Source organism: Chaetomium globosum, genomic scaffold, assembly GCF_000143365.1.
Source record: "Chaetomium globosum CBS 148.51 scaffold_7 genomic scaffold, whole genome shotgun sequence".
Taxonomy (NCBI): Eukaryota; Fungi; Ascomycota; class Sordariomycetes; order Sordariales; family Chaetomiaceae; genus Chaetomium; species Chaetomium globosum.
This window is the reverse complement of record NT_165982.1, coordinates 1,699,702-1,712,892: the sequence shown is the minus strand read 5'-3', so window position 1 is coordinate 1,712,892 and position 13,191 is coordinate 1,699,702. Positions and strand designations below refer to the sequence as shown.

Here is a 13,191-nt window from a genome sequence, read left to right as displayed (position 1 = left end):
TGTGCTAGACCGTCTGTGTCGACTTTCGGGTTCTGTGCACCGGTGCGATGGAGGTGGATCGTGACTCAGTATGCCATTCTGGGGAGACATTCGTGAGTTCAGACTGTGAACAGGATGAGGGATGCCGGATACGAGTTTGGAAACAAAGTTCAGCGCCTATCGGCTGTATTCCATCAACTCTGGACCGGAGTATTTGTTAACCGGGCAACTCAGGTACCTAGTAAGCGTCCGAATCGGTCAGCACGGAGGGCGTCCGTATCTGACCGTGGCAAAGCCAGTCCTAACTGGGACTGGGGACAGCCGAGCCACGACGCACTCAGCGTCAACGGCCGTCGCGGTGCATGACTGGACCAGAGTAAATCCCCTATCGGCTAGGTCAGGCTGCATGCGTAGGCAGCTGAACGCGATGAGGCTCCGAGATAGACGTGGAGGAAGGAACTATGGAATGGTGGCAAGATGGTATAGATCTACATAAGAAAGGGCCCTTTGGTCCATACCATACCTATTCGCGGAAGGAGTCAACGGTCAAGCTTCAACCACCATCGGACAAGGGACAACATTCAACAGTCGATCTCTAAAGCCGAAAACCATGGCATCACCTTCACTTTTAGTCTTTGGGCCGCAGTCGAGCCTGCTGTCGGAAGACTGGCTCGTGCAACTGCGGTCGACTTTGCTGGGAAACCGTAAACTTGAGGGCCTAGTTACCGCAATAACTCAGCTTGAATCCATCTGGAACGATCTTGCTCTCGCCGACCCATCTTTCAAAGGCATCCCTGGCCAGGAACATTTCCGGGCCCTTTCCAACTGGATCAGCAGCCCTGGCAACTCGGACCCGCCAGCGGAGCTTTCCCGACTCAACCTGCTCCTCACACCCCTTACCGTCATCGCTCACCTAGTCGAATACTTCAACTACTTGGAGGTGTCCGGCCTTTCCCATGAACAACTCCTCAATAGCACTTCCATCAATGGCGGCGGATTCCAAGGCTTCTGTACCGGATTGCTGGCCGCAGTGACGTTGTCATTGGCCAAGGATGAAGGAGAGGCGGTAAAACTCTCAACATCGGTATTGGGGCTTGCCGTGGCTCTCGGCGCATATGTCGACTTGGATGGATGTTTTGCGAATCCACCGAGGGAATTTTCCTGTCTCTCGGTTCGCTGGAAGAGCAGTGAAGAGAGCCTATCGGTTTTCAAAGCGATAGAGGAACATGCTGAGGTATGCACTGCCTGAAGCTTTCCCCAACAATACCTTATCCCTGAGTGAAGTTGCATTTGTATTAACACAGTAACAGGCATACGTTTCTGTCAACTCCGATGTATTGAGTGCCACCGTCACCCTTCCCAAGCAAACGCAAGACGAGCTCGTTGCAAAACTCACTGATCTCGGGGTCACCGCTCGTCCGTACCCACTCTCGGGCCGCTTTCACTCCTCCATCCACGAGGAACATGTGGAGAAGATCGTCTCTCTCGGGAACTCCAACACCAAGTTCCGATTCCCGGTGGCTTGTGGGTTGCCTAATCTCGTCAGGGACGGCACGGGGTCCCCCATTGGCAACAGCACTCCCCTTCATGAGGTGATTGCGAGGTCTATGTTGGTTCAGCGGTCAGAATGGAGCAGCACAATTCGGTCTGCCCTGCCGGAACCTGCTTCTACTGGCACGGAGGCTGTCGTGTTTGGACTTGTGGACTGCATACCTCGATCCCTGGTCACTGAAGGTGGCCTTACCGTCACTCGACCTGGCTTCCAGAAGACGGGGGCATACGTCTACCCTGAAGACGCGGTAGCCGTCGTCGGACTGGCCTGCCGATTTCCCGGCGCGGATTCGCTCGAAGAGTATTGGCAGCTACTTCTGTCTAAAGCTTCCATGCTCGGCAAGCTCCCAACCGAACGGTTCCCAACAAAAGGGTTGCGCCGGACACCAAAGGACGACATTCCCTTCATCGGAAACTTCCTCCGTGATGGCTACGCCTTTGACAACAAGTTTTTCAACCGATCTCCGCGCGAGGCCTCGGCCATGGATCCGCAGCACAAATTAATTCTGCAGGTCGCGTACGAAGCTCTCGAGACGGCGGGATATTTCAGCCATGGCTCGTCACCTAGCGACGTCGGCTGTTACGTCGGTGTAGCGGCGTCTGACTACGAGGACAATGTCGCGTCCCATCTCCCGACAGCCTTCTCCGTCCTCGGCATGGTCCGCGCGTTTGTGAGCGGCAAGATCAGCCATTTCTTTAACTTGAGTGGCCCGTCTATGGTATTCGACACGGCTTGTTCTTCCTCTGCTGTGGCCATCCACACTCGCATGCCAGGCTCTCAGGAATGGGGAGTGCTCTCATGGCCCTCGGCTGGCGGAGTCAACGTTATTACAAGCCCAGTCCTGCATCAGAACCTCGCGGCAGCAAATTTTCTAAGCCCTACAGGCGAATCCAAGGCCTTCGATGCGCGTGCTGACGGGTACTGCCGCGGGGAGGGCGCGGGAATGGTCGTCCTGAAGAAGTACTCTACAGCGCTTGCCGACGGCGATCACATTTACGGAATCATCGCAGGGTCTGCGGTCAACCAGAATGACAACTGTGCGGCCATTACCGTCCCTGTATCAAAGTCGCAGACCGCGCTGTACAAGCGAGTGCTCAAGATGGGACGGATGGACCCTGAGAAGGTTTCGTATGTCGAGGCACACGGAACCGGCACCCCGAAAGGAGACCCAATCGAATGTGCAAGCATCCGAGAGGTATTCGGAAACCAGCCCTCGCGCAAGCTGCACTTTGGCTCCGTCAAAGCAAGCATCGGCCATACGGAAGCCGCGTCTGGCGTGGCAGGCCTCATCAAGGTCTTGCTCATGATGCACCATCGGACGATCCCGCCGCAGGCCAGCTTCCAGACACTCAACCCTAATATCCCACCCCTGGGTCCGTCCAATATGGAAATTGCTCTGACACCCAGGGACTGGAATGGCGAATTCCTCGCCGCATGCGTCAATAACTACGGCGCGGCCGGCAGCAATGCCGCCATGCTTATTTGCCAGCCTCCACGTCTCACCACGACGCCGAAGGCCCGCCGTGGAAGGGACAGCCTTCCCATGAAATACCCCGTCATGCTAAGAGCCAAGTCCGCAGCCAGCCTTCAAGCCTACTGCAATGCGTTGACGCAATTCTTGGACAAGGCGTCTGCTCATACCAGCGATGACCAACTCCTGGCTGACGTTGCCTATGGGCTCGCCACCCACCAGAACATCAGCTTGCCCTACTCTCTCGGCACCACCGTCGATTCTCTTGCTCGCCTGCGCCAGGAACTGAGCGCCTGCGCTTCCGCCACACTGCCCGAAGAGCAAACGGCAAAAGCCAAATCCCGGCCTGTCATCATGGTCTTCTCCGGGCAAACGGGCAACACCGTCAACCTATCCGAAGAAGCATACCGGTCCTCCCTGCTTCTCCAGAGCCACCTGAACCGCTGCGACCGCATTCTCCGATCGCTGGGCCACCCGAGCATCTTCCCCGCCATCTTCTCCAAGCAGCCCATCTCCGACACCCTGGTGCTCCACTGCGCCGTGTTTGCGCTGCAGTACTCCTGCGCTTGGGCCTGGATCGACGCGGGGGTCCAGATCGATGCCATGATCGGCCATAGCTTTGGCCAGCTGACCGCGCTCTGCGTGGCCGGTGCCATGTCCCTCGAGGATGGGCTGAAGCTGATTGCTGGCCGAGCTATCCTTGTTCGGGACCAGTGGGGTCCGGAAAGGGGGGCTATGATCTCTGTCGGCGCGGGCGAGCAACAGACGCAGGAGCTGGTGGCGAGCGCTCATCAAGCTGGCATCGAGGTTGAGATTGCTTGCTTCAACGCCAAGGATAACCATGTCGTGGTTGGTTCTGCGTCTTCCATTGCCGCCTTTGAGGACCTGGTTGCAGGCCAGGGCAGTGAGGTCCGTTTGAAGCGGCTGGAGGTCACTCACGGGTTTCATTCCGTGTTTGTCGATGGGATTATGCCGGAGTACAAGGCGCTGCTGGATAGCATTTCCTTTTCCCAGCCCAAGATCCATGTTGAGACTTGCTCGCCGGGCTCAGCTTGGAACACGGTCAACTCGGAGCTTGTTGCCCAACAGTCTCGCGATGCCGTCCACTTTAGTGCTGCCATTTCCCGCATCCAGAAGAAGTTCAGTGATTGCGTGTGGCTGGAAGCCGGTTCGGGCACGGCGGCCATCCCCCTTGCTCGCCGAGCCCTGCAGGCGGAACAGGTCGACATCGCGAAGCATGCTTTCCACGCAGTCAAACTCGGAGCGCCGGACGCCATGGAGTTGCTGGCGCAGACGACGCTTGATTTGTGGAACAGCGGGACCAAGGCCATGTTCTGGCCCTTCCATCGCTCCCAAAAGCACCAGTACAATGTCCTGCAGCTTCCTCCGTACCAGTTCGAGAAGCGGCACCACTGGCTGGAGTATGTGGATCGCCACGGCAGTGATGCCCCTGTCCCCGTGGCGGCGATCGAGGCAAAGCCGGCCGACATGGTATCCTTCTCCCAGTATGCCGACGACACGGGGAACCTCGCGATCTTCAACATCAACCAGGAGACCAGCGAGTTCCAAGCAGCCATTGAAGGCCACCGCGTCCTCGGCCATCCGCTCTGTCCCGTCTCCTTGTACATCGAAGTTGCGACACGGGCGGCGGCTCTGCTCCACCCCAACTTCTCGACTGAGACGCATGCATCGGGCGTTGATGCGCTGGAAATCTTCACGCCTCTTGGTCTTGACACGGCACGGCAAGCCCAGGTTACGCTTCTCAGCATTGGCGAGGACGAGTGGGAGTTCACCGTCCATAGCTTTCCGCTTGGCGACACGGCGTCGAGAAAGACCAGGCACGCCACGGCCAGAATTCGCATCACGTCCCTGCTTGACAAGAGCACCGCGGCCATGTTTGCGCGCTTCCAGCGTCTGGCCAAGTACGAGGAATGCGAAGCTCTCTTTGCCGACGGAGCCGCCGCAGGCATCCAGGGGCCGTTGGTGTACAAGATGTTCGACAAGGTCGTCAATTACTCGGGGATCTACCGTGGCGTGCTGAAGATTGCGTCCAAGAACCAGAAAGTGAGCGGTCTCGTTCAGCTACCAGACGCTACGGCGAAGGGAGCAGACATGGAGAAGTCGGCCTGCAATCCACTGGCCATTGACAACTTCACCCAAGTTGCCGGCCTCCACGTCAACGGGCTTGATGAGTGCGGAAACGACGAAGTGTACATCTGCTCGCAGGTCGATGAGATTCGCGCCCTTCAGAGCCTCAAGAGACCTGATGGTGGCAGTGCTGGCCCGTGGCTGGTGCATGCCAACTTTAGCAGGCAAGGGGACAGAGAGCTCCTGAACGATATCTTCGTCTTCGATACGTCAGCTAAGACTCTAGTCATGACCATCCTGGGGGTCCGATTTACCAAGACCAACGTGAATATGCTGCAGAAGGTACTGGCTCGTGCAAACACAGCGCACTCTCATCAAGCCCAGGCAAAGGTTGAACCTCCCCGTACCGCTGCGGCGCAGATCAAGTCCGCCATCAGCACCCAGCTCATCCGCACTGCCAATGCTCCGGAGCGTAGCCGGAACCGCAAGAGGGCTCTCGAAGACAAGGTCAACAGCAACATTAGAATTGGCCTCAAGCAACTACTGCAAGAGGTAGCGGACGTGTCTCCCGAGCAGATCCATGACAGCACTCTCCTCGTCGATGTCGGCATCGACTCCCTGATGGCCACCGAGGTGCAGACGGCCATCGGCGACAGGTTTGGCGTCCTCCTCACAACTGCTGAGTTCCAATCCATTGAGGACTTTGGATCCTTGTGCGCAGCAGTGCAGCCGGCCCAGAGCAGTGCTCGGAGCTCCTCCGAGGACGACCTGTCTGACGATAACGAGCTCCTAGCCTCCTCTCACTCGGCCACGCCTGCATCCAGTGTCGAGTACGAGTTTCAAAACGACGAGCTCGTGGCCAAACTGCAGAAGTTGGTGGCAGGCCATCTTGATGTCTCAGAGGCTATTGCGCCAGACCTTTTGCTAGCAGACGCCGGCGTGGACTCCTTGTTGGGAATCGAGCTGGGGGCAGATATTGAAAAGGAGTTTGGACGGACCATCGACATGATGCAGCTCAGTCCGACCTGCACTTTTGCTGACCTGGTAAAGATGGTGATCCCCGAGGACAGCCACAACACCAACATCGATGTGGCCCGGGCTGCATCCATGTCTGGTGGAAAGCCCCTAACCCCCAGCTTCGCAGCTAAGGGACAGGCCCCTGCAGCGGAAAAGGACCTCCTCGCACACGCGGCCGAGGACTTCCGCGCGATCCGTTCGGATTACCTTCGCTTCGCAAAGGAAACCGGCTGGGCAGGATTCCGACAGAATGCGTACCCCAAGCAGAGGCAACTGGTGCTGAGCTACGTCCTCGAGGCTTTCGCCCAGTTGGGCTGTGACATTGCCCGTGTTGAGGGGGGCGATGTCCTCCCCAATGTCCCGCATATGCCGAAGCATGCCAAAGTCGTAGGCCAGTTCTACAAGGTTCTCCAAGAGGCTAGCCTTGTCCGCAAACAGGGGGACAAGCTGGTCAGGTCCCAAACCCCGTGCCCCAAGACCGATGCGGAAGAACTAGTCCAGCAGATGATCGTCGCCTATCCCCAGCACGCCTCCGAGCTCAAGCTGCTACGATCCACGGGCTCCAAGCTGGCAGACGTCCTGTCGGGCAAGGTCGATCCCCTCCAGATCATCTTCCGCACAAAGGCCGACAGAGATCTGCTCGAGGATGTCTATACCAACTCGCCAATGTTCTCGACCGGAACCAAGGTGCTAGCCAACTTCTTCACCAAAGCACTCGAAATCCACCGCGGCGGCGAGCAAGTACGCATCCTCGAGCTTGGTGCCGGCACGGGCGGTACGACCAAGACGATCCTCGAGACGCTCTCGTCGATGGGAGTCAACTTTTCGTACACCTTCACCGACCTGTCGTCGTCGCTCGTGGCGGCGGCCAAGAGGAAGTTTGCCAAGTACGGGGACGCCGTCAACTTCTCCGTCCTCGACGTCGAAAAGCCACCGCCGCAGCACCTCGTTGGGAACTACCACATCGCCCTCGCGTCCAACTGCGTCCATGCCACCAAGAGCCTGCTGGTTTCGTCGACCAATACCTGCAAGATGCTTCGTCAAGACGGTATGCTCTGCCTGCTGGAGCTGACGAGAAACCTGTACTGGCTGGACTGTGTCTTTGGTCTGCTCGAGGGCTGGTGGCTCTTTGAGGATGGCCGGGAACATGTCCTTGCGGATGAGTTCCTCTGGAAGGATACCCTGCTGAGAGCCGGGTTCAAGCACGTTGACTGGAGCGATGACGACAGCGAGGAGTCGGATCAGTTCCGTCTGGTGGTGGGATTCAAGTCTGCGCCGGACCACCTAATCTCCGCGGTTGAGAAGCTACAGCTCGCGGCAGCGGCGGCCAAAAAGGCGGCCGCCAAGCTGGTGACCAAAGAAACCGTCGAGTACCACCGCGTCGGAGATGTCTCCCTCCAAGCCGACATCTACTACCCCGACCAGCCCGACGACGGCACCGCCAAGCGCCCCATCGGTAAGCCTAGCACCTAGCCCGCCACAATATACCCCCCCAGCCAACCAACTCTAACCACCCCACTCCCCAATTAGCTCTCATGATCCACGGCGGCGGACACATCATGCTCTCGCGCAAAGACATCCGCCCGCGGCAAACCCGCCTCCTCCTCTCACGGGGTCTCCTCCCCATCAGCATCGACTACCGGCTCTGCCCCGAAGTGACCCTCCCCGCCGGCCCCATGACCGACGTCGGCACAGCTCTACACTGGGCGCGCACCACGCTCCCCTCTCTCCTACCTAACGCCACCCGGCCGGACATCCGCGCGGACGGCAGCCGGGTCGTGGTCATTGGCTGGTCGACGGGCGGCACCCTCTCCATGACGCTGCCGTTCACGGCGCCGGCGCGGGGCATTGCGCCGCCCGAGGCGGTGCTGGCGTTTTATTGCCCGACGGATTATCAGGATGGGTTTTGGAGGGAGCCGAATTTTCCCGAGGAGACGACGGAGAGAGAGGCCGGGGTGGAGTATGATTTGCTAGAGGGGGTAAGGGACGGCGCGATTACCGCGTATAATGTGCCGGCGGCGCAGCGGGCGACGGGAGGGTGGATGTCGTTGGAGGATCCGCGGTCGAGGATCGCGCTGCATATGAATTGGAAGGGGCAGGCGTTGCCGGTTTTGTTGGGGGGGTTGCCGAGTAAGGGCAAGGCGGGTGAGGGGGTGGATTGGAAGAATCGGCCGCAGCCGAGTGATGAGGAGGTGGCGGCGGTGAGTCCGTATGCGCAGGTGGTGGCGGGGAGTTATAGGACGCCAACGTTCTTGATTCATGGCACGAGGGATGATTTGATCCCGTGGCAGCATACGGAGAGGATTAAGGATGCGTTGGTGGAGAGGGGCGTGCCGGCGGGGGCGGCGATTGTGCAGGATGCGGTTCATTTGTTTGATTTGTATGGGAGTGAGGGCTGGGAGGCGGTCTTGGAGGGGTATGAGTTCTTGTTCAAGCAGATTGGCGTCTAGGTTGGTGGGGTTGGGATGCGTTGGGTTTCTGGGATCGGTACATCTTTAAGTTGCTTGGGGGGTAGACAGGGTTAATTTGTTTTGTTTGTTTTGGTTGTTTAACTCTAGGCTCTGGGTCACTCATAGATTGATTCTTCTACACCTGTGTTTTCCGTGGGTGGCTGCCAATTTTAGTTTAGAGTTATTATATTCATCCTGCGGAATATCAAGTGGCTCTTGGGGGATATCAAATGGTGTCGTCTGTAGGCGCCTATTGCCAAACTGTTATGCAGGGCAACTTGGAGCCGTCTTTGACACTAAATTTGCCCCATGTTTGTCCCACACCTTGGCGGAAATGTTTCCTTCCACATACAGGTAGAGTGTGTAGGAGAGGAAGATCCCACGAGACATACTCACCTCGATCTTGCTAAAATGGATGTAGAGGTCACAAGTCTTGGAGTGCAGGAGAGTCCAACTGTGGGCCTTCTTGAATCTTCTCCGCAGCATCCGGGGCGTCTGCACTCCCATGCATCTATCAGGAACGACATGGAGGTAAGAAAGCAGGCAGGACCCGTTCCAGTGAAACTGGTAGCAGGTCATCAACATCAAGCAAGCGAAGCAAAGTATTGAGAAGGTATAGCTCTAATATTGAGAAGACTCGACTGGCAGCTCGGCTACATCCATACTTGGCGGTGGCTGTCCCCCATGCGCATTCTTGACATGCCTGTTCAGGTTTGCCTCCCGGGTTGCGCCCTTTGTGGCGACCCTGCTCTTGCAGCCGGCGTCTTTCCAGGGACAAAAGTACCGTGGCGCATTGGGATCGTGCATTTCTCGGAGGTGGGTGTTTAGGCCGGTCCGGAGCTCAAATGCTTGTTCACACTGGTCTTTTGTGCACTTGTACGGCCGAGTGTGTTTCTTGAGATGCTTGCTGATGAAGTGTGTTAGCCTCTATGCTCAACATTAGGCATATTTCGATCCCTACTTCAGGTTCCAGAGTCTCTTAAATGTCTCACCACAATAATGGCAAGACTTGGGGTTGGCTGGCTGGGAGCCCGAGTCTTCAAGGCTATTGTCGTTCTCCTGTGTGTGGTGATGGGGGGGATAAATGATATGCGCTGACGATGTCTCTTGCTCTGTACGTCCGTCCTGTCCAGCAGGCTCGGTGGTATTTGATGACTGACCCCAGTCATACTCTGGTAGAGGACCTCCGTGTCCGGCGTGGACCCAGGAGGGCTCAACGTACTGAAGTGTTTCGGTTGTAGTCGATAGAAAGTGTCCAGGTTGAGCGGTTCCTTCTGAACCTTGAGTGGAAATCGAAGGGCTCTACCGAAAGCTCGAGGGGTGGCCTTCTAGCCTGCTGGTCACGAACGAGAGGGAAGAGACGAGGTGGGCGCAGAAAGAAAGATAAATAAGTGGTGTGAGCTGACAGTAATGACCGGCGGCGGAACCTCCAGGGTCAACCGTGAAGAAGGAAAGGAAAAGAAGAGAGAGGATACAAAAGGGTGCAACGGCCGTTCTTATGCTATTCTTGCTGGGCAGTTCCCCTTCCGCCATCTGTCGGCAGGCTGTGGTCGACTCGTCTGATTGGATCCTCGGCGTGGTATAACTCAAATCTGCAGGGCGTTTTTAGTTAGCGTCACAGTTCGCCACTGACATAACAGTCAAACCAATCACGCGTGCAGCTCATACGCAGGAAGCCCTTGGCGTCGCCCATGTAGACATGGCGATGAGAGCCATAAGAGGCTTCGTCTTCCCAGTCAGCGCACTCGGCATCTCCTTGAGGATTACGGTACCTTGAGTGCACTCGATTCATCCAGCCCCTCGCGTCAGAATGTCCTCCCTGTTTTGTTGTGGCTCTGTGAAGCCTTATCGCCCTCAAATTCTCCAGCACGAACAGAAGTTCAGAGTATTCATGGCTTGGGCCAAGTTTCCCCAGGAGTCCTCTTTATCTACCGACGATGGCGCTGAAAAGACCGACCTGGTTGCGCTGAAGCCGCCGTACTCCATCCAGCTAGTTCGGCAGGTCAACTATGGCCCCCTTGAGAGTAAAAGGTACTTTATTCCGGTCGAGGGCAGCGAGAATGAGTTCGCCGAGGTAGTCGAGGATGATTTGATTCAGGCCAACTTCAAAAAGTTGAACTCGTAAGTGAATACATGTATGTTGCCCTTGCCCGTTACAGGTCTGACATGAGATCAGGTACAAGAACTTCAAGTGTGAAGACCACGATAGGTTCTTCGAGGTCAATGTGTATCAGAAGGACCCTGTCAATAAGCACCATTGGAGGGTGGACATTGCTCGCCCAGGAAATGACATTGATCTGCCTTTGTAATCGGAGCTGTCCAGGCCACGGTCAAGGCATAAGACGCGGTCGTTGTCTTATTCGGTGGGCGGTAAGGTGGACGCAGAATCCAGGTAGCATCTCAATCATCAATGTCAGAGTGAAGTGCACATGCCCATCCCTTTCCGTCCTGGCCAGATTTGAGTCAGGTTGGAACTCGTTATTGATGATGCTGTTTTTAACTCCGTAGGCTATTAGACTGTCCGGACACTAATAATTACCAAGACTTTAACTAGTTAGTTACCACGTTTCCAACAAATATTACCGCAAATAAGACACCGGTTGCCACGGACTGTGAAGGATGACTTGGAAGCACCGCCTTCGAGTTTCCCACGAGAAGCCTAACTGGGTGTTTTCAGCGTTGGAAAATAGAGAGAAACAAGCACGTGTGCAGGTCCATCTACATGTTTGCACAGGAGCAATCCCTTCTGGCGTGTCCAAGTTATTTCCGTCATCCAGCTGCCCCTTTTGGCTGGTTCCTTTGTTACGTAAGTTACGTAATATGTGACAACAGGCCAGCAGCTGATCGACGGCAACCACGACTCCACGACCTGAGTCAGTACCTTACACAGTACCTAGGTAATCTCAGCATCACACTTGACCTTCTCATCTCAACATTGCTCGTGGCCCGTCAACCTCCAAAACATCTCCCCGACACAATGCTTTTAAAGGGTGCTGTACCCACCCTGCCCCTCCGGAGTGGATTGCAAACTACAGCAGGGGTCAATTTTTGCTTCACAGTGGCACGACGCTTCTCGACACAACACAAACCCCGCAAGTTATTACCAGTCACTGCCACCGGTATCCTGAGCAGCTCCCCTGGTGCTCCCCGATTGCGTGTATCCCCCGGGCCAACCCAATTCCAATCCGCCATGACGACGGCACCAACCAAGACCAGCGACAGCGACTGGTCACCCGACCAATACCTCCTCTTCCGCGACGCGCGCAACCGCCCCATCCACGACCTCCTGCACTTCCTCGGACCCGACTACTCCCCCAGCAGCATAATCGACCTGGGCTGCGGGCCGGGCAACAGCACCGAAATCCTCACCACCCGCTTCCCCACCGCCACCATCACCGGCGTCGACTCCTCCCCGGCCATGCTCACCCAAGCCCGCCACACCCTCCCCACCACCCCCTTCACCCTCGCCGACCTGCACACCTACACCCCACCCCCGCACACCGACCTCCTCTTCTCCAACGCCGTCTTCCACTGGCTGCGCCACGCCGACCGCATCCCCACCCTCGCCCGCCTCCTGCGCACCCAGCGCCCCGGCACGGGCGTCCTCGCCTTCCAAGTCCCCGACAACCACGCGGAACCCTCCCACCGCGCCATGCGCGAGACCGCCGCCGCCCCGGGGCCCTGGCAGCCCTACTTCAACAAGCTTGACGCGGGCGAGCGCCCCGACCTCGACCCCATCGAGTCGCCGCTGGTGTACTACGACGCGCTGAGGCCGCTGTGTCGCGCGGTCGAGACGTGGACGACGCGCTATGTGCATGTGCTGGGGGAGGGGCATGCCGGGATTGTGGAGTGGGTCAGGGGGACGGGGCTGCAGCCGTTTTTGGCGGTGTTGCCGGGGAATGGGGAGGGGGAGGGAGGGGGGGTGAGGGAGGCTTTTTTGGAGGAGTATAGGCGCAGGTTAGAGAGGGAGTATCCCGTGACGGCGGACGGGTGCGTGTTGTTGGAGTATCCGAGGAGGTTTGTTGTGGCGTTTCGGTGATGGGATGGGATGTGAGTGCTGGGTAGTGGGGGGAGAGAAGGTGAGGTACTGAAGAAGACTACAGCGCCAGGGCTTCGCCGCACATGTCGTCGAATCGATTATTTAACACAAACGGTTGATATTGAGATTGAACTGCGCTGTTGATTAAATACAACTTTTTTGAAGGATCAGCGTCGTGACATGAGCGAGTAGAAGATTTGTCGGCCGACTATCTGGTCATCCCCTAGATGTGGTGTTGAATGTTCTTAATATCACTCCTCAGTCACCCTTTTATTGACACAGACTACATTGTAAAATCCCACACACATCACAGAAAGCAGCATGGCCAGCGGATAGTCCACTTGAGGCGATGGTGAATATTTTAATTCTATTAACGAAACCAACGCTCCCAACTTTGTGGAAGACACAGGCACGAAAAGATCTGTAGATCGCAATGTCTGTGTATTCTGTGGAAAAACTGGTCTAACAAACTAAGTGGGAGAACTGGTGGCACTGCGTGGGGTTTTACCCACGCATGGTCGGTGGTGTGTGCGCAGTCTGGAAAAGGTGGGCCCAGAACCCCGGCCCGGGACCGCAACAAACTTCCAACCCCCCA

General features: G+C 56.9%; 2 protein-coding genes across 2 annotated transcripts; both read left to right on the top strand.

The window, feature by feature from the left end:
- Window positions 1–589: 589 nt before the first annotated feature.
- Window positions 590–8,557, top strand: CHGG_10128 (uncharacterized protein; the record flags this gene model as incomplete). Its single annotated transcript, XM_001228054.1, has 4 exons — window positions 590–1,213; window positions 1,290–6,134; window positions 6,246–7,563; window positions 7,638–8,557. The coding sequence occupies 4 exons, from the start codon at window positions 590–592 to the stop codon at window positions 8,555–8,557; spliced, it is 7,707 nt and encodes a 2,568-aa protein (XP_001228055.1).
- Window positions 8,558–10,367: 1,810 nt separating this feature from the next.
- On the top strand, window positions 10,368–12,596 carry CHGG_10127 (uncharacterized protein; the record flags this gene model as incomplete). The annotated part of the gene is made up of 3 exons (XM_001228053.1): window positions 10,368–10,678; window positions 11,292–11,363; window positions 11,465–12,596. The coding sequence occupies 3 exons, from the start codon at window positions 10,368–10,370 to the stop codon at window positions 12,594–12,596; spliced, it is 1,515 nt and encodes a 504-aa protein (XP_001228054.1).
- Between the last annotated feature and the right edge of the window lie 595 nt (window positions 12,597–13,191).